Here is a 19,742-nt window from a genome sequence, read left to right as displayed (position 1 = left end):
CAATTGTAAGAAATGAACCACACAAACGAGAGATGTTTATAATAGGAGAAACAGTGCACAGGGGGAGGGAGATATACGGGAACTCTGTACTTTCTGTTGAATTTTTCTGTAAATTTAAAACTTCCCTTAAAAAATTAAGTGTATTAAAAAAAGGTTTTTTTTAATAGTGAAATCATTTGCCTGGTCAAGAGATCAGAGATGCTTAAACATCTACTTCATCTGGGTAACCTAGTTCTACAGTCTACATAACAAAAGCGGGCCTTTCTGTCATTCATGACAGGTGGGAAACTGGCCTCTGCTTGAACTGAGAAAGGGCTTTCATCATCAGACCACTGAGCCCATTAGTGAAAACGCTTTCAAATACGTCTACTCTGGGCAGACATACAGAATAAATCTAATTCCTTTTCCAGGAGACCACCCAGCAAGTACACAAGAAAAATTATTATTCCCCTTCTTAATTCTCCTCTAATAAAAACAGGTTCTTCTCTCCCATTCATGTCTTTCTAATTACAGTTTCTAGACCCAACCCTCACATCTATATAAGCTCCTGTCTTTCTTGTTTCAAATAAAAATCTCCAAAACTCAGTTCATTCATTCAACAACCATTCACTGAGCGTCCATTACATGCCAAGAGACATAATGACACTTGGAAGTCATCAATGAACATAACAGTCAAAAATCTCTGCCCATGTGGCATTTATAATCTAAAAAGGACAACCCAGGGTAATATGCTGGCCATGTCCTAGACTCTCTGCTTCCTGGTAACATATCCTGAGCCCACGGCCAAGGAAAAATCCCTAAATTGTTGTCACATGTGTCCCTGCTAAACCAGACGTTCTCAACCTTTGTCAATATCTGGCATCTACTAAGTGCCACCAGCAGGGATTCTAATTTAGAAGGTCTCAGATCAGTCCTGGCATCCTATTTCAAAAACAAATAAACTAAGTTCCACGGATGATTCTAGTGCACACCAAAGGCTGAAAACCTCCATCTCTGGCCAAATCTTCCCCATTTTTTTGCAAAATATATATATATATATATTTTGTATATGTATAATGCATTTCCTGGACCCAATATTCATCCTTGTTATATTTTTTCTCATGAACTCTATTTGTAATTTAGTCTTTCATTCAATATACCAACTTTATTTCCAGCTTCTTATCACTTATGAACTTAATAAGCCACCTAAGGACATCCACCAAGGACATTGATAAAGGTGTTGCACAGAGCACAAGTGAGGCGTGCCACAAGTGCCCTCTCCACATATAGATCTGTATCATTTGGTATAAAGTCACACACAAAAGTTTTTTACTCTCAGAAACCAAAGAATTTTCCTTCCTTCCAAGGATGATCTTGCCTTCTTTGTCATGGGTTCTCCAACAGAGAAGTTTCTTCTTAACAGAGCTGCATTTGTTTTAGCATTAGACAATGTACTTTCTTGAGTACAGTGGCAGTGTTTTATTTGTGTGCAAAGAAATTACATACATTTCATCATCAGAAGCAATACATATTTTATTTAATAAATTCACTTTCATTTACTGAGCATCTTCTAAGTGCCAGGTGCTTTTCATAAATTACTTTATCCAACCTCATAGTAACCATGAAAGACTTTTATCAGATCCTCCATGTACTGTTGCTGTTAGCTGCCGTCAAGTCACCCCCAACTCATGGTGACCCCATGCACAATTGAATGAAATGCTGGCTGGTCCTACACCATCCCCGTGATCGGGTAAAGACTGGACCATTGTGATCCATAGTGTTTTCATCAGATTTTCAGAAGTAGATCACCAGGCCTTACTTTCTAGTCTGTCTAAGTCTGGAAGCTCAGATGAAACCTGTTCAGCATCATAGCAGCACACTGACAGATGGGTGGTAGCCGCAGTGGGATGCATTGGCCAGGAACTGAACCCAGGTCTCCTGCCTGAATGGTGAGAATTCTACCACCAAACCACCACTAACCTCACATCCCATGTACTGTTGTTAGTCACTGTGGAGTTGGTTCCAACTCATAGCAACCCTAGTACAACAGAACAAAACACCACCTAGGCCTGCACTGTCCCCACAACCGTTACTATGTTTGAGCCCCATCTCATTGAGGGTCTTCCTCTTTTCCGCTGACCCTCTCTCTACTTTACTAAGCATGATGTCCTTCTCCAGGGACTGGTCCCTCCTGATAACATGTTCAAAGTACCTAAGACGAAGTCTCGCCAGCCTCACTTCTAAGGATCACTCTGGCTGTACTTATTCCAAGACAGGTTTGTTCATTCTTCTGGCAGTCCATGGTAGTCAAATATTCTTTACCAACACCACAATTCAAAGACATCATTTCTTCTTCAGTCTTACTTATTTGTTGTCTAGCTTTTACATGTATATGAGGTGACCGAAAATACCATGGCTTGGGTCAGGCACACCTCAGTCCTCAAAGTGACATCTTTGTTTTTTAAAACTTTAAAGAGGTCTTTTGCAGCAGATTTGCCCAAAGAAATACCTCACTTAATTTCTTGAGTACTGCTTCCACAGGCATCCCCATGTACTAGTTGGGAACATTAATAATGGCCACAATTTTCAGAGCAGTAGCTCTATTCCAGGCTCAGAAAGGATAGATAATTCATCTACGGTCTCAGTAAATGGAGTGGCCACTGATTCAATCCACAAACACTGAGCACAAACACTACAGCAACATGTAAATTAAATTAGCATTGCATGCATACAAAAATACCTGGGAAGGGAGGGCACAGTTGGCAAAAAAAAAAAAAAAAAAAAAAAAACATAGAACACATGTATTATCTGCATGAAAGTATGGTTGTTGCTGAGATTCAGCAGTGAACAAAACAATGCCCCTCTCCTATTGAGCTTACATTCTCCTGGGAGGAGACAGACAGTAAACAAGTAAACAAACATGTAATACATTTGGTGATGATTATATAAGGCAAGGTAAAGGATTAGAGGCTGATGAACAAATCATATTTGCAATTTTAGACCAAGAGGTCAAGAAAGGCGTGTCTCACTGAGAAGGTAACATTTGAAATAAGACCTCATGAAATGAGACAGTGAGTCATGTGCAATCTAAGGAAAACTCATTCTTCTGCGCAGGCAGAAGGAGCAGCAAGTTCAAAGGCCCTGCTTCAGGTACTCAGGGAACAGTAAGGAGGCCAGTGTACCTGGACAGAATAAGCGAAGGAGTCAAGTGGCTGGAAGTAAGGCCAGTGAGGTGAGGGGCAAGTGGATTATGAAAGGGCTTGAAGACCGTTGTATCGACTTTGGCTTTTAAACTGAATGAGATGAGAAGCCTCTGGGGGTTTTGCACAGAAAAATGACATGATCTGACATTGTTTTAAAAGAATCACTCAGGCTGCTGGGGAGAGAGCAGGCTGTAGCAGGTCAAGTGTGGAGGTCATCTAGGAGGCTGCCACAACAGTTTATGTGAGAGATGACTGGGGTGAGGGACAATTGTAGCAGTGATGAAGGTCCTGAGAAAGGTTGGATTTTGGAGATTTCAAAGGTAAAGTTGTCAAAAAGTGCTGATGGATTCAATGTGAGATACAAGGACTTGTTGGTTTGAGGCCCAAGCAATCTGAAGAATGGAATGACTATTTACAGAGACGTGGAGGTCTGAGGGAACAGAAGGCTTGCAGTAGGAGGTGAGGAGAGAAGTGGTTCCACAAGTTTGGTCTGGGACATATTAAGTGTAGAGCCAAGATTTGAACCCATTCCTATCTGTCAAAGACTGTACATTTTCGCTTTATACAACTATATCCTAAAGCAGCAGTATCATTCGCTGTTTTTTTATGGAGCAACAACCAAAAAAATTGTAAATAAAGTGTGATGTGAAAGGTAAGTGCAATCTGAAACCCAGAAACAGCAGTAGAACTTGGAGAGACAACTAGAGAGAGAAAATGGTGTTCGGTTGTAGACCTCTGGGAGACAAGGGCCAGATGTTCCTCACTGGCAGAGTGGGCCCCATGGAATGAGAGGGCAGTGCAAACAGGACACCAACAGGGCCATATTCAGGGCCACTGGAAACTTCAGCAGGCTCTAAGACGTTCAGGTGAAAGCACACACAATAGAGAGGACTCCCTCCCCACCCTGTTACCCTTTTTGATGCAAAGCCAGTAATAATTAAGAGCAACACCATGGCTGCACATGTTAGAAAGGGAATAAAGAACACCCTCCAAAGGCAATATCTTAATCTGGGGATATTAGCAATGAATTGGGAATAAAGACACTGGAAATGGAAATGTGAAGACAGAAGAAGAAGAGGGCAAGAACACCCCAACAGTCTGTCTCTTGAAGCTTCTTTTCATCCTCTCCAAAGCAAGCCACACTTCCACAAGCAGGGGTCCCAGCAGCACCTCCCACCCCTCTCCTTGGCCCAGATGAATGCATGCCCATGTAGGAGGTGCCAGGACCCACAACATGGCCCATGGCCTTGTAGGGTCAGCACTGGGCAAAGCCTCTTACCTATACGTGCTGACAGATCCACCACAACCACACGGGTGGATGGATGAAGCAGTAACCAACCCTGAAGCTTCTTCTCCCCCAGACAGTCCCAGAGCACTGAAGGGATGGAGAAGAACCAGGAAAAGGCATCTTGGCTATGAAGAACAGAGAGGAAAGGTAGAACCATATCATGCCAGGGATACAAGAAGCCTAAGAGTTCAAGCCCAGAGAGATGTGACTTTTCCAAGCTCACAGAGCCAGTTAGAAGCAGGGTCAGCCTAGAACTCAAGACTGTCTGCTCCTTCCCTCTCAATACCCCCCCAACCTCCCAACCCAATCCTCATCCCTACTCCCCCCCACCCCATTCATCCCCCAGTCCTGGTCCTCTCAATTCCCTACAACAACTTAAGCTGGAAGGAGCCTCTTCACAGACTTCATCTTCCTCTTGACAATTCTCAGGATGAGAATCAGATGTGAGACACAAAAGTGGGAGGAAGGCCTCAGAGACAGGACCCCCATGATAGGCCACATGGCCTGAAGAGTCTAGCTCAGCACGAGTCTAGCTCAGCATGGCCAAAGCCTCTCTCACTGCCAAGAAGGAATGTGGGGATCATTCAACAGTTTTTCCATGCAACAAAGCCTTTCAGTAGCTGCTGTAGCTGGCCAAATCATAGAGACGCTACAGCTGTAGCCTTGGCTACAAAGCACGCTCTCCCCACTGGCCCCAACTTCCTCTGCCTCCAGTTGCAACTTCCCTACTGCTGGACACTAGTGCCCCTGGTGGACCTTTCTTGGGGCCACTGAAGGTAAAGAGATTTAAGACAAAGCTTGTAAAGTTTTTTTTGTAAAGGTTGGTAGTTGAGCCTCATCTTTGCTTGAATGGTTAATCAGAAAAAAAGTGAGCCCCATTTCAAAGAGATTTAATTTTAAAAATCTGGATATATGGGGCAGGTTACTTAGGAGCTCTATTCACATTAGAAGAGTCTATTCCACTTTGTAACAAGATTGACCACAGGGCTGGGCAGGGAGTGGCTGTCTGCGGTCTGCACTGAAACACACAGAGCACATGTCCACAGGTATCTCTGTTCACGATGTTCACTGTGAGTCACCCAGCTCGCACAGTGGAAAATGGCACAGTCAGGGTCTAAAATCTATAGAGATGTGAGCTGGGGGACAGATATGAGGGACAGGACCCCTGCCACTGGTTTGAAGGTGAGTTCATGGAAAAGGGGTGCCTTCAGGCTACAGCATCTGTACAGTTCACTGTCTTGCTTTCACAGGTTTCCTCTATTGTCTTCTCAATGTGGCAATAAAATTGGTCAAAAGGCACTGCTGGTAGAGAATGTGCTCAGAGAGATCAACCCCTCTTCCTGGGGTCCTCTAGCTTTGCTTCTGGAAAGTTATTGGCTTTGGTCTCAAGCAAGCCTGAGTTCAAATGTCAGCTCGGCTACTGATTAACTGGTTCACCCTGAGTCTCCTAAACTCTGTAGGCTTCTGTTTTCTCAACTGTAAAATGCAGATAATAATGCTTGCAATGCTATTTTAAGGATCAGAGATAATGTTTATGAAGTCCTGCTGTGTACAACAGGACCCCTGGATGCAGCAGGAATTCATCTTGGAACGGGAAGGAGTTTGGGAAGGAAAGTTTTAGGGGCCAGGGCATTCCAAATGGAGCACTGTGTTTGAACAATAGTAAAAAGTGAGAAAGATTATAAGAGAAGCAAAACTGCTATTTCCTACCATAGTCTAAGGGGGAATGTTCTGAGAAAATTATTGACAAGTAGATATATTAGCCTGTTGTAATCTGATGTACATGAAACCCTGTGAAATTGTAACAAAGTAAGCAGTCTTTTGTTTTATACTCACAATGGAAAGGCGTGAATCATAGCAATTATTAAGAGAAAAACCATCATCATTAAAAAGGCAAGAAAAGGAACTTTTAAATCGTTTAGTTCAACCTTTCATTTTGATGGAGAAACTGAGGGAAAAGAATGCCATTACCCCTTCACTGGTGACCTGCCTCTCTTGTCTCATGTGTGGCCCTGAAGGTCTGATAGAGAAGCCTAAGACTTCTGAAGCCTTGCATTTCTGGAAGGTGCTTCAATGCACTTTAAGTGTGTTAACAGGGTGAGGATTTTCAATCGACCCCTTCCCTTTGTTTCCACTGGTTGACTTGTCAAATGGAAAATGCCTGGACTGTGTCATTTCCTCCCTACACAGGCTTATCCTGTTCTTGAACTCCAGCACCTTTTTCATCTCATGGGATGCAAGATATTTGCAGAAAACAGAGATTCTTCTTTACCCATAAATTAATTACCAGCCTAGCCATGTTTGAGTTTCCTAACCTTAGAAATAATGTTGTCTCTCTCTTTTTTTTTATGTTGGTAAGACACATTACAGTAATTTATCTGTAATCCAATAAAATATCCCATCCTGCTTTTATGATATAATTGGCAATAAAAACACTTCTTGAGTGCTCGTATTCTAGTTAGGATAATACACTTGAAAGGTTAACTAGCAAATCAAGGCCATATGTGATTAAATGCTCTAGCAACTCAGAGGCAAAGATGGGTGATATTAATGTGATCATAGAAGGCTTCAGTGGAGAAGCTAAGATTTGAGCCAAGACTGGAAGGATGAGTGATATTATTACTGTGAGACTCTGAAGGGCAGGAACCATGACTTCTTATATTCAAAAGTTTCTAAAGAGACCATATTTCTAGTGTCTAACCCAGTACTCCCCAATAAATGTGTGCTGAATTGAATTTATTGACAGCTAGAGATGATAATAGAAGCAAGGATGGCAAGGCTTTGTCTTGATTACTTTGGATATGTCATCAGGGAAGACCAATCACTAGAAAATGGCATCATGCTGTGTAAAGTGGAGGATCCACAAAAATGAGGGAAACCTTCAATGAGATGGATTGAAACAACAGCCACAACAATAGGTTCAAACATAGCAACGATTCCGAAGACGCTGCAGGACTGCGCAATGAATCTTTCTGCTATACATAAGATCACGATGGCTTGGTACTTCATTGGTCTCACCCTTCAGGAGCAAGGGAGAATGAAGAAAACTAAAGACACAAGGGAAAGATTAGTCCAAGGGACTAATGGACCATAAGTACTGCGGTCTCCATCAGACTGAGTTCAATACAACTAGATGGTACCCAGCTACCACCACTGACTGCTCTGACACGGATCACAATAGAGGGTCCCAGACAGAGCTGGAGAAAAATTTGAACAAAATTCTAACTCACAAAAAAAGACCAGACTTACTGGCCTGAGAAAGACTGAAGAAACTCCGAGAGTATGGCCCCCGGACACCCTTTTAGCTCATTAATAAAGTCACTCCTGAGGTTCACCCTTTAGCCAAAGATTAGACAGGCCCATAAAACAAAACGAGACTAAAGAGGCACACCAGCCAGAGTCAAGGACTGGAAGGGAACCTAAAGTTGAGAAGGGGAGAATGTTGACATGTTGTGGGGTTGTTAACCAATGTCATAAAATAACATGTATACTAACTGTTTAATGAGAAGCTAGTTTGTTGTGTAAACCTTCATCTAAAGTACAGTTTAAAAAAAAAAAGATAAAAAAAGAAGAAACTAGTCTACAGGACGAATAGTCTACACGAACCATGGCCTCCTCTACCCTCGGACTAGAATTAGGTGGTGCTTGTCTACCATCTCCAATGGTTCTAATCAGGGCCACAAGAGATGGGCCCTGATAGAATGAGAGAAAATGTTGAACAGAACTCAAATTCCTTAAAAAAAAAAAAAAAAAGACTTACTAGACTGGTTGAGACTGGAGAATTCCCTGAGACTACTGACCTGAGGTACCCTTCAAACCTTGAACCAAAACTAACCCCTATCGTCACCTTGCAGCTAAATAACAAATTAGCTCCAAAAATAATGTAAGTATTGTGCTCCTTTAAGAAATCACCTATATAAGACCAAATGATTAACAATGAGTTTAAAACATAGATGAGGCTGTAAGGGGGCAGGGAAACTAGATTAATGAAAATGGGACAACCAGAAGAGAAATAATGAGAATGTTCATGCATTGTGAACAATGTAACCAATGTCACTGAATGATTTGTGTAGAAATTGTTGAATGGGAACCTAAATTGCTGTGTAAACCCTCACCAAAAACACTATATAAAAAAAAAAAAGATCGCAATGACTTGGAGCCAACTGACAGCAATTAACAGCAGCAAAGATAACAGTGAAGGGCTTTCTAGTCTGGGGTAACAACATGAACGAACCCACTGTGTAGAGAGAGATAAGCCTTCTCTGTTAGAAACCCCAAGAGCAGTCAGACTGCAGGAAGACTTTCTGTTAAGTAGTGAGAATAACAATGGCCCAGGCTGGACAGACCCACTGAGGCCAAGGTAAAAGGGTTACATATTACCCTATGGCAAGGAGAAGTCACAGAAAATTTTTTAGTTAGGGAGCAAACAGTATATTTTTTAAAAATCTAAAAAAAAGGAAAGGAATAATGGACAGGAAGGATCAGATGGCGCAAGTAGGAAGCATATTGGGTTCAAATCCCAGCTCTGCCATTTTCCTGGCTTGATCCTCAGCTTCACTTCTCTAGGCCTCAGTTTTCTTATATATGAAATAGAAACAATAAGAGTACCTACTTCATAGGACTGTTGTAAGGATTAAATGAGATAATTCATGAAAGGCACATAGTATAATGACTGCCATGTAGTCAGTTCTCAATTAAGTCACAGCTAAAGAAAAAGGCACCAAAAGCAAGGAAGTATTTACTATCTTCCAACTCACTGGAATGTTTCACTAGTTCACTTTTGAGGCAGGCTACATAGTCAATAGTGTAGAGTTCTTAAATTAAATTATATTCGTATTCTTTACAATTGGCCAACTATTATTTCTTTCATACTTAAGATATGCAATGTGTTAGGCAGCTGAAATGGTACATTCAATTCTAGCGCCATCTTGCCCTATCCTCACCACCCCAACCAGAACTGAACTGAAAAGAACTAAAAACTTCCTAAAAAGTTTTTCTAAAAAACCTTCTTTGCTGGTTTCTGACATTATGTTCTAGATCATCAATTCCCAAATTGGGGAACGCAGGAGCACACAGTTATTATGGAAAAAAAAAAAAAACTCATTGCCATTGAGTTGATTGGGACTCATAGCGACCCTACAGGACAGAGTAGAACTGTGCCATAGAGTTTCCAGGGAGTGGCTGGTGGATTTGAACTGCTGACCTTTTGGTTAGCGGCTGAGCTCTTAACCACTGTACCACCAGGGCTCCTAGTTATTGCAGGGGCCTACAGTTCAATATTGTCCATAGTGAAAAATTACACAGTATGTCTTGTATATATGCTCAATTTTTTTTCAAATTCTGTTGTGATTAATAAATTACAAATTTACTGTCAAATGTTGCTGATTTATAACATTTAGTCACCATATATTTCCCAATCCACAGAAGCTAAATATACTACTACTACCATGTGAGGATTTTTAATATCTTCTGACATTAGGAAGCTAACTACCTGAGTTAGTCATTGGGAAAAAAACACAGGAGTAACAAGAAAAAAATTACAGACCGCCTGTCTTTAGGTGATATGGAGCTGTGTGCCTGGGTTCAAGATAATAAAACGCCTTAGAAATATTCCAGTGATCAAAGCTATTAAAATAAGCAGAACCCACTGCCATCGAGTCAATCCTGACTCAGAGTCACCCTGTGGTACAGAGTAGAGCTGTCCTATATGGTTTCCAAGACTGTAAATCTTTAAAGAAGCAGACTGCCACATCTTTCTCCCATGGAGTAGCTGGTGGGTTTGAACCACCAACCTTGTAGTTAGCAGCCAAGTGCTTAACCACTATGCCAAGAGAGATCCTCAAAATAAGCAGAAGGGTGCCAGAAATGGTTTTTTCCCTTGAATCCATGACTCTGGAAGAAATTTTCAATGGCAAGAAACAGAAGTTAGCTCTCCCTCCCTTGCCCCCCAAAACAGGTGTTGGTACAGAAAGGGATAGAATTTCTCAATGCTCAGAATTTTTATCCAGAGAAGAAGCACTCAAGAAAAATATCAGAATGTGACCATGCTTGAACGTTCATAGTGCTTCCACGCAGCACTTACCTGTCCTGCCATTCAGGAGAATCGGTTTGCCCTCCAGTTCTCCTTTCATGGGGACAACGGTGATCTTATACTCAGTCCCAGGATGCAGACCTGAAAACATGCAGCCAGAGCAGAATGTGAGTGCAGGTTCCGGACTCGCACACCAGCACGTCTCTCCCCCATGGTTTCTCTTGTGATGGGAAGAGAAGGGCCTAGAGTTCTCACCCAGAGACTACCCTCCACCTCAAAGCAGACAAAGAGCCCCAGCACCAGTGGAATAGGAGGCATCGTCGAGGGGGCCTATGGGCCAGGGGCAGAGGGTCAAGCTGATGAGATGAAGTTGATGGAGTTTCCATCGCTTTGTTGGGGCACCTAGCACTTACTTTCCAATTTTACTCACAGCCCCAAATGTTTTTCTGCTCCCAGAAATCCTTTTCCCTCGAAAGTTTCTTCCCTCCTTACTGTAATAACTAGCCTAGATTTTTCTTTTCTTTAGCTATTTCCCTGTAGAAGGAACTTGAATGGTTGTGCCTCATGACACACACATTCAGGCTGCAGTAGCTAAATGCAGACAAAGTGCTGCGTATATGCAGCACATACTCACCCTTTATCATCACCCCCACCCCACAAACATAGGGAGCCCCAAGGAGTCCTCTCAAAACTGAACCCAGAACGACAAAGCCCCGAGGGTGATTTTCCATGAAGCTGACAAGCCTCAGGGCTCCTCACTTGCCCAGGCTCCTTCAAAGGGCCTACACCTAATTTGGTTATTCATAACTGTGTATTACTTTTCTCAAAGAAAGCCATGAAAATTGTATAAGCTTCAGAAGTCACAAAACTTGAACCACCCTGACACAGCCCCATTTCCTTAGCAGCCACCTAATTTCCAGCTCTCCACAGCATTAGCCCAGGCATCTGGGACAGGGACTGTCCCTACCCCAAGCTTCCTAAAAGAACTCATTGCAGGAGATGATGCTGAACAAACCAATCTCCCTTCTTCGCTCTTCCTTTCTCCCTCCTCTCTCTCTCTCTCTCTCTCTCACACACACACACACACACACACACAAGTTCTTCCAAAAGGAATTTCTATATGCCATCAAATTCAACCTGAGACACGCTTAAAAGGGTTAGCTGACCTGAAGAACATGTCAGATACGTGTAATCTTTTAACAAGGATGATCTGAGATTCTGGGGTCAGCTCTGGGATGCTGGAGCAGGGTCTGTGCCTCCAGAGTAGGTTCGCGTCTGGGAGTCTCAGGGGTGAGGGTTCAGGTGGATTCCTAGGGACCCAGGACCTTCTGTGACACACTTGAGCAGTGGGGACACCTGTCCACTCTACACACACAGTCTCTGCCTCAGCACCTACAGTGACACCTCATATCCCCAGCATTGGCTTCTTACCAGTGATGTCATATCGGCTCTTGGGGTCACTGCTCTTGGGCACGGTGACCTCAGCCACCTCCTGCCCTGTCAGGGGGCCGTACCGCAGTTTGTAGTAATCCACCTCAGTCGGGGGGTTCTCCCACTCCACATCCAGGGAGTTCTCTGTCTCGTCTGTCACCCAAGCAGTGCCAACCACGGCAAGGTCTAGGGCAAGGGTTAGGGAGACAAGAGAAAGGAGTAAGAACAAAGGTTCTGGTGGACAGTTGGCTACCACGTCAGCACCGCTTCTTGACACACTTGAAAACTGGCTTCAGCCTCAAGCCATAGTCCTCAACATGTGTGTTACAGCTACCAAAGTACAAATAACCTGCTGTTTTTCAGATCGTCCCTTGAGGACAAGCTCCCTTCCAGGAAACCTTCCACTCCCGCATCAGATGCCATGTGCACCCCCGTCACGGTAGCGTGGGCCAAGCACTGAACTACCCCTCTCAGTACAGCCATTCAAGCCACTTAGCCCAGGCTGCACCAAGCTGAACATTCACCCTTTCACTACAGAGTCCTGCTCTCACAGGCACAGCTTCAGGATGAGAAGCTCAGTCCCTACCACGTGAAGTTTGGGTGCCGCATTTCACATTTTCTAGAGCATAACTTGATTATGCAAGCCAGCTGCTTCCTCAGTCTCCCAAAAGGAAGCCTTTGCCTCTCAAATTTTCCTGTGAGGATTAACCTTCGGCAAAGCTAGAAAGTAGTTGAATTTTAACTTGGTCCTTCTGGGCATCCTTCCTGTACCTTCTACCAAATGTTAGCACCTCCCCCAGGTACCTGGTGTTCTCACACTGTCCAACTTATCCTTCCTGTGAGGGAGGAGAATTATTGGAGATGTTTATTCATAGTAAAGTATTAATGAAGAAATGTTTTGCTCCTCTCTAGAGTTTTCCACTCCAAAAAAACTCCCAAAATTATAATGACTAATATAAAGTAATGGACTCTGTATTGAGGCAAGAAGTTTTGCCAGGGAGAGGGAGGACTAGGTCCTTTCTGGAGCTCTTTGAATTCCAATGGCCATGCCCAGGTCCTTGAAGTCTGGAACAGAGAAGACAAGTCCCCCAGATTCCCAGCTCTTCCTCCCTTTCTGGGTCACAGCCCCACTTTCCCCTCCATGGAGGTGTTCCTACCCAGGCTGACTGACCACTTGTCAAGGATGTGGCTCACAGAATTTGTGCATCAGGCAGGGGGTGAACTCAGGGATCTCAAGGTCCATCCAGTTTCCAGAGCCTCTGATTCACTCTGTGTGGATAAGGAACCTCATGGGGCCTTCTCTCTGAAGCATTTCCTCCCACCTGTTGGCTTCCACCTGCCAGCCTTAGGTCCTGCTTTTAGACTTCTTGCAAAGATGGGAATTCCATGAGGGACTCAAAACAGGTCAAGAAGTGAGTGATGAAAGAGACTCAAAGATTGTAGAAGGGGTCCTACATGGCTTAGTAAGAGAATTGGGAGAGATTCCCTAAATGGAAAAGCAGGGAGTTACTGAAAATATTCAAGATTTTTATGGAGATAAGTGTCTCTCAGTCTGAAGGTCCCCTGAAGAGCAAATAGAGTGGGTTTAACCTGAATCAGATTAGACAGAAAGGCAATCCTCACGGCTATAGGAATTTACAAATCCCTGGAGCAAGAAACCAAGAGGGGTTGCTGAGAGTTTCAGAACACATGCCATCATTTCTTGGGGTGCATTGGGCACCGTTCTGTCTGCAGCACCAGATAAAAAGGTGAAAAAGAGAAAAGCAGCCCCTGGCATCTGGGAGCTGGCCTGGTGCTCGCAGCTAGGCCTTGGTGCTTTCCTGTTGAATATAAACAATTTCACAGAACATCAACATCAGCCAAGGCTACTCTGTGGCCATGAGGGAGCAAAACAAAAACAAGACCACGCTGTAATCATGTGTGAACACAGAAAAAAAAACATGAACACTGTCCAAACCAAAAAAATGACTAGCCATCCCCATCCTGACTAATATGAGTGGCTGCTACTTCTTTCTGATTATAGCTTTAGACTTGCTGTAGTCTTCCCTCTTTCTAGGCACGATTCATTAAGAATGGAGGCAGCTCATCTCTACCAGGACCTAGAACAGTACCTGGCATGTAGTAGGTGCTCAGTAAAGATGTGTTGAGTGAGAGAATGAATTAGATTCACAAAAACAACCAAGTTTCTCCAAACCCTTGAAAATCTAAATTGCTTTAAGAACTTTCATGAGGAAACAAGGATTTCTAAAGAGTAAGCAGTGATGCTTATCCTTCTAAATATACTGGTGCCACACTGGATACTCCGCTTGCCCTTCCAGATCCAGTCTCTGTCATTTTCCATCTTGGTCTGTATCCTAGGTGATGACCTCCAGGAACTACATCAGCCTGGTTCCCTTTCCCTCTGGCTTCTGAATGGGTTTAGCCAGTGGGAGTCACCAGCACATGAGAGGACAGGAGGAGACAGCAACTGGACAACTGATCCCCTCACTCCCTCCCTGTCGGGACCAGGTGGACTTCTGCAGCCCTCTACCAAAAGCACCCCATCAGGCAGCTCTCTCCTATAGCTATCCCTGGGTACCAGTCCTTGCCCCCTCGGGGTGGGGTGGCAAGGCCAATCCCTACACACACCTTTATAAATCACCTTTTAATTAAATTATCTTCATTACCTGATTTGTGCTGTTTCCTGCTGGGATGAATCTGATTGACACAAGTGGTTTCAGCATACCCCGTTCCAACCCCGACTCCCTATAATCCCAACCTGCTGAATGGTGTCAGAGGCTCAGTGAGGGTCTGGAAACACAAGCGTACCCGTTGACTGCTTGTCTTGGGTACAGGGCAATCAGACCTTACTAATCTCAGGAACAGAGAGGACCCTTTGAGTCCCAATCCAGCAGGCTGCCATCATTAACTGGAAGGACCCAATGACCTAGAGGGGACAGAGGACTGGGACCCTTCTCTGGAACTAGGATTGTAGCAGCTGTGTTTTTCAAACCCTACATCAGGTCAATGGCCTGACTAGTACAAGTATATCTGCAGGCACAATGGAAGAAAATGTTTAAAATGGGGCCAATCCAGGGAAACGTGGGCAACTGGCTGCGTCCTCACCTGTACTGGCGAGTAGATGCTGTGGGCTGCTGGAAACCTCTTTCTTCACGTTGCGCAGGCTGACTAGGTACTTGGTTCCAGGCATCAAACCATGGATCTCATAGCTGTTCTGCTCCTTGGGCACTTGGATCTGCTTCACAGAAAGTTCCTTCCCCATGGGGTAGTAGCTGAGGAGGTAGTGGTCCACATCCCCAGGGGGCTCCCAGCTCACTAGCAGGGAATCCTCGGTGCTCCTGAGCAGCTGCAGGCCCTGGGGGGAGACCACTGAAGGAAAAAAGGGGGTGGAGGGTGGGAGATGGAGAAGATGGGGGAAGAGGGGATGGAATTCATAGCCAATGAGTACATATTGAACACCTACTAGTCTCAGGGTGGTGCAAATGGTTAGGCTGCTAACTAAAAGGTTGGCAGTTAGAGTCCACCCCGGGGTGCCTCAGAAGAAAGACTTGGTGATCTACTTCCAAAAAATCAGCCATTGAAAATCCTATGGAGCACACCTCTACTCTGATACACATGAGGTCACCATGGGTTAGAATCCGCTCTCCTGCGACTGGTTTACTATATATGCAACACTTTTTTTTTAAGGTGGTGGCTGTGGAGAATGCAGACAGAGCCTGTACGAGGCCCATTTCTGATGACCTCCCCCCCACCCCCCACCCCCGCCAGAAGTTATTAGTTATCTGATTGGGAGGCAATACTGACCTATCCACACACAGTCATTAGATCACGTAAGACCAATGTTCTCAAAGTTCTGGCCCCAGAAAAGCATCACTTGGAAACTTGTTGGAAATGGAAATTCTCAGGCTCCACCCCAGATATGCTGAATCAGAAACCCTGGGATGGGATCCAGCAATCTGTGTTTTCACAAGCCCTCCAGGGGATTCTGAGGTAGGCTACAGGTTGCCATCCTGCCTAAGACGGCGTATAATTCATGGTTAAAGGGTTCGGTAGAGCCCAGGGGTGCAGGGAGAGAAGACAGTCAGGTGGGCCACAGCGTGCCTCCGCTCTCACCCTGGGCGCAGTCGAGGCCCGTGAAGCCCTCCTCGCAGTAACACTCCCCGGCGTCGCAGAAGCCGTGGCCGCTGCAGTCGCCGGGACACCGCCGCTCGCTGCAGTCCTCCGACGTGTAGTCCTCGTGGCACTGGCAGACGCCGCGCACGCAGACGCCGTGCCCGCTGCAGTTCTCGGGGCAGGCGGGGTAGGCGCAGTCGGCCCCAACGTAGGGCTCATCGCAGAGGCAGCGCCCGTCCACGCAGCGCCCGTGGCCGCTGCAGGCCCCGGGGCAGGAGGGCCGCTCGCACTCGGCGCCCTCCCAGCCTTGCTCGCAGCGGCAGCTGCAGGTCACCGGGGAGAAGGTCCCGTGGCCGCTGCAGTGGCGGCTCAGATCTGGGGAGGGGAAGGAAAGACAGTAGACTGAGGATTGAGGAGTCGTGGGCGGGGACCTCGTTCGTTCCCTGGAGACCGTAAGAACAGGCTGGTGATTTTTAGGGCGCTGCACTGTTCTTTCTTTGGGGCAGAGGGAGGCTCTGGAAGGGAGCTGGGGGTCCGCGCTTTCCAACCCGGGTCAGATTCTGTGATCTGTGATATTTACAAACTTTTTCTCCTGTCTCTGCTTGATAAGCTACCGAACCAACTGTCTTCCCTTTCCCTTCTCATCCCAGGAGCTTACGGAATTCTGGTTCCTTCCCCCTAGGAGTGGTGGTATTTCTTCAGTACCTTCCTATGAAAAAACCCACCTTCCCCCTAGGAGTGGTGGTATTTCTTCAGTACCTTCCTATGAAAAAACCCAAAAACCAAACCCGCTGCCATCGAGTTGATTCTGACTCATAGCGACCCTATAGGACAGAGTAAAACTGCCCCATAGAGTTTCCAAGGAGCGCCTGGCAGATTTGAACTGCTGACCTCTTGGTTAGCAGGCAAAGCACTTAACCACTACACCGCGAGGGTTTCCCCTTCTATGAAGGGGCCTTAAATGCCAGAGCCTGGATGTCAGCTTGTGAGCTTACACTAAGGAAAGGGTTCTTATCCCTTGGGGAGGCAGGTGGGATCAGGGCTAGGCTGGAGTTGGTGCTTATCCTGGCTGGATGGAGCTGGACCAAGCAAGGCTGAGTGCTGTGAAATGAGCCCAAATTGAAGCCCGGGAAGGTGGTTTCAGAGGAACGGTAGAAGCTGCAAAATAGCCTAGCCCAATCTCAATTAAGGGATGGTGGGAAGCGGAATAACCTAGCTCCCCCTCACCGACCCTATGCAGCCAGAGGCAATTGGAGCCAGTCAGCCCTCTTTTTAGTCCCAGTTCCTGCTTCTCAGAACACTCTTTCCTTCCTAAAAACACTTCCAAAGCTCCTCCAGGGAGATGCCCACACCGTTGTATTTGTGGTAGTGTCCCCAGTGCTTAGCTCTGGGCCTGACGTATAGTAGGTGCTCCTACTGATAGAGCCCTGGTGGCGCAGTAGTTAAGAGCTCAGCTGCTAACTAACCAAAAGACTGGGCAGTTCGAATCCACCAGCTGCTTCTTGAAAACCCTATGGGACAGTTCTACTCCATCTACAGGACTGCTATGAGTCAGAATCTACTCCATGACAACGGGTTTTCGGGTTTGTCCTATTGATAGCAATCCCTACAGGCATAAAAATCTATGCCAAAGGACCATCCATTATCATCTGCATCAGCCTGGACAGTTTGTGTTTTGTTTTGTTTTTTATAAAGGAGTAGGGGGAGGACACTCACTATTTGTAAAATCAAATTGTAGTGCTTTATTACTGATGAAATAGGTACAATTTGCTGAATATCTTCTATGGGCCAGGAATCTTATATGTACCTCATCTCTGGTTCTCAGAACTATACTGAAGAGTTTAAGAAACTTAAAGGAATTTGCCCAAAGTCACATAGTGGTATAACTGGGATTTGTACCCAGTCCTGTCTAGCTCCAAAGCCCTTGATCTTTCCTCTCCATCCCATTGCTGCCCCTTTGAGTAGAGATTGGATCCATAGATAAAATGGCCCCTACGGGCTTTATCATCTGGGAGCTTTAACTCAGGAGTCTAAACTCACTTCACGAGCTGCTGGTCTCTCCCTGCTCAGGCTCCCAGATGCCTCCTGGAAATAATGCCAGTGAATAAATGAACAAATAGCAAGGACATAGCCCTCCTCCCCCGACCCGAGAAAACCCAGAGTGAGAGGTGGGAACTCTCAGAGGGCTCATGCAGCCGGCGTGAGGCAGGCAGCCTCAGAGCCCAACCCTTCTGAGAGACCCGCTTTGGCTTATCCTCCTACACCAAGCAGAAAACCTGCATTCATCTAGAATTGTCCTTGACAAGATAACCAAAGAACGGGCCATAGATGGCATGAACCCGCCTCTGCTTGGAGACTTAACGTCCCAATGAAAGAAAATCAATTCCTTTAAGTTTCCTAAACTCTTCAGTATAGTTCTGAGAGCTAGAGATGAGGTACATAAGATTCCTGGCCCGTAGTAGATATTCAGCAAATTGTAGCTTTTTTATCAGGGTGGAATCCTGTCCAAAGAAAATGCATAGTCATCCCCAAGCTCTGAGCGCCTGCATGAAGGTCAATCCTGAATATTCGTGATGAATTTACATTTCCTTGTCTACTCTCTGTAAAAGCCCACCTCCCCAAGCTGCCTGTGAGCAGTCTTGGAGGCAGGGGCCCCGATTGCGCCTTTCCTTGTACAACAAAATAAAGGCGTCCTGCACTGGTTTTTTTTTTTTTTTTTTTTTTTTTCTGATCTCCCACCTCGGCCTCTTGTTTTTGACTGTAACAAGCCATGCCAAGCAAAACCTGGGGTTTTCACCCAGCAACAAGTGGAACACCTGGTGCTCATGAAATGTTTGTTGAATGAATACTAGGTGCCAAGCTCACCTTGGCAGCAGCGCTGGATGCTACACTGCTCCTTCATCTCCACCATCTCTTCCTCTAGCTTCTTCACTCGGGCCAGTAGGTCCTGGACTCTGCTTGCCAGCTCACAGTCCTTCTGTGGTGTCTGAAGGCGGATGTTGTGCCTGAAGACGATGTTTTGTTCCTCCTCAGCCTCCTCTGGAGCCAGGAGCGAGGCCCCATCATCGCCGAGGGGCTGAGGGTCAGCCTCTACTTGGACCAGTGCAGACTTGGGCACATCAATCTTGTAGGTGTGGCTGACGGTGACCTGTTGCTCCTTGTTGCTGCAGCCCTGGGACTCAGAAGTGGCTGGAGCTGAGGCTGCCAGGAGCATGGAGCCAAGCAGGAGCCCCAGGGGAAAGCAGATCATACCCTGGAGACTCATCCTTGGAGAGAAGGGGAGCAGACTCTCCAGGAGGCCTGTGTTCAGAGAAAATGCAAAAGCAGGCCACGGAGGTTTGTTGAGGGAAATTGGCCTTTGTAATGGACTCTAAGAGTCCACAGAAAGCTGAGAAATCAGCAGAAAGAGTTCATCCTCTGTCTCCTGAGGATCTGAACCAAATTATTTTCTGTTCCTTACTCACTACAGGGTCACTATGAGTCAGAATCGAATCGAGGGCACTGGGCTTGGTTTGTTTTTGTTTTTTTTACTCACACATTGCACATTCCTGCCTCCTATCTTTGCTGACGCCATTCACACTACCTGGGATGCCCTTCGCTTCACTTCTAGTTCTGTACTCATCTACACTTCAATAATAACAAGGAGAGCCACTGCCTTGTATTTAGTGGCCTACTGTGTGCCAGGCTTTGATCCCAC

General features: G+C 45.6%; 1 protein-coding gene across 5 annotated transcripts in view; it reads right to left on the bottom strand.

Annotated features, from left to right (window-relative positions):
- Positions 1–19,742, bottom strand: part of TNN (tenascin N) — a 125,609-nt gene that overhangs the window by 60,365 nt on the left and 45,502 nt on the right. For all 5 annotated transcript variants that reach the window (XM_049868524.1, XM_049868526.1, XM_049868525.1 and 2 more), the window contains exons 2-6: positions 18,911–19,345; positions 16,046–16,420; positions 15,038–15,301; positions 11,933–12,118; positions 10,553–10,642 (exon numbers count right to left, since the gene is read on the bottom strand). In XM_049868524.1, coding sequence (XP_049724481.1) covers positions 10,553–10,642; positions 11,933–12,118; positions 15,038–15,301; positions 16,046–16,420; positions 18,911–19,310 — 1,315 coding nt within the window. In that variant the 5' untranslated portion in view covers positions 19,311–19,345. The remainder of the gene's footprint in view (positions 1–10,552; positions 10,643–11,932; positions 12,119–15,037; positions 15,302–16,045; positions 16,421–18,910; positions 19,346–19,742) is intronic.

This window comes from Elephas maximus, chromosome 24 (genome assembly GCF_024166365.1).
Source record: "Elephas maximus indicus isolate mEleMax1 chromosome 24, mEleMax1 primary haplotype, whole genome shotgun sequence".
NCBI lineage: Eukaryota > Metazoa > Chordata > Mammalia > Proboscidea > Elephantidae > Elephas > Elephas maximus.
This window is presented reverse-complemented; position numbering and strand designations above follow the sequence as displayed.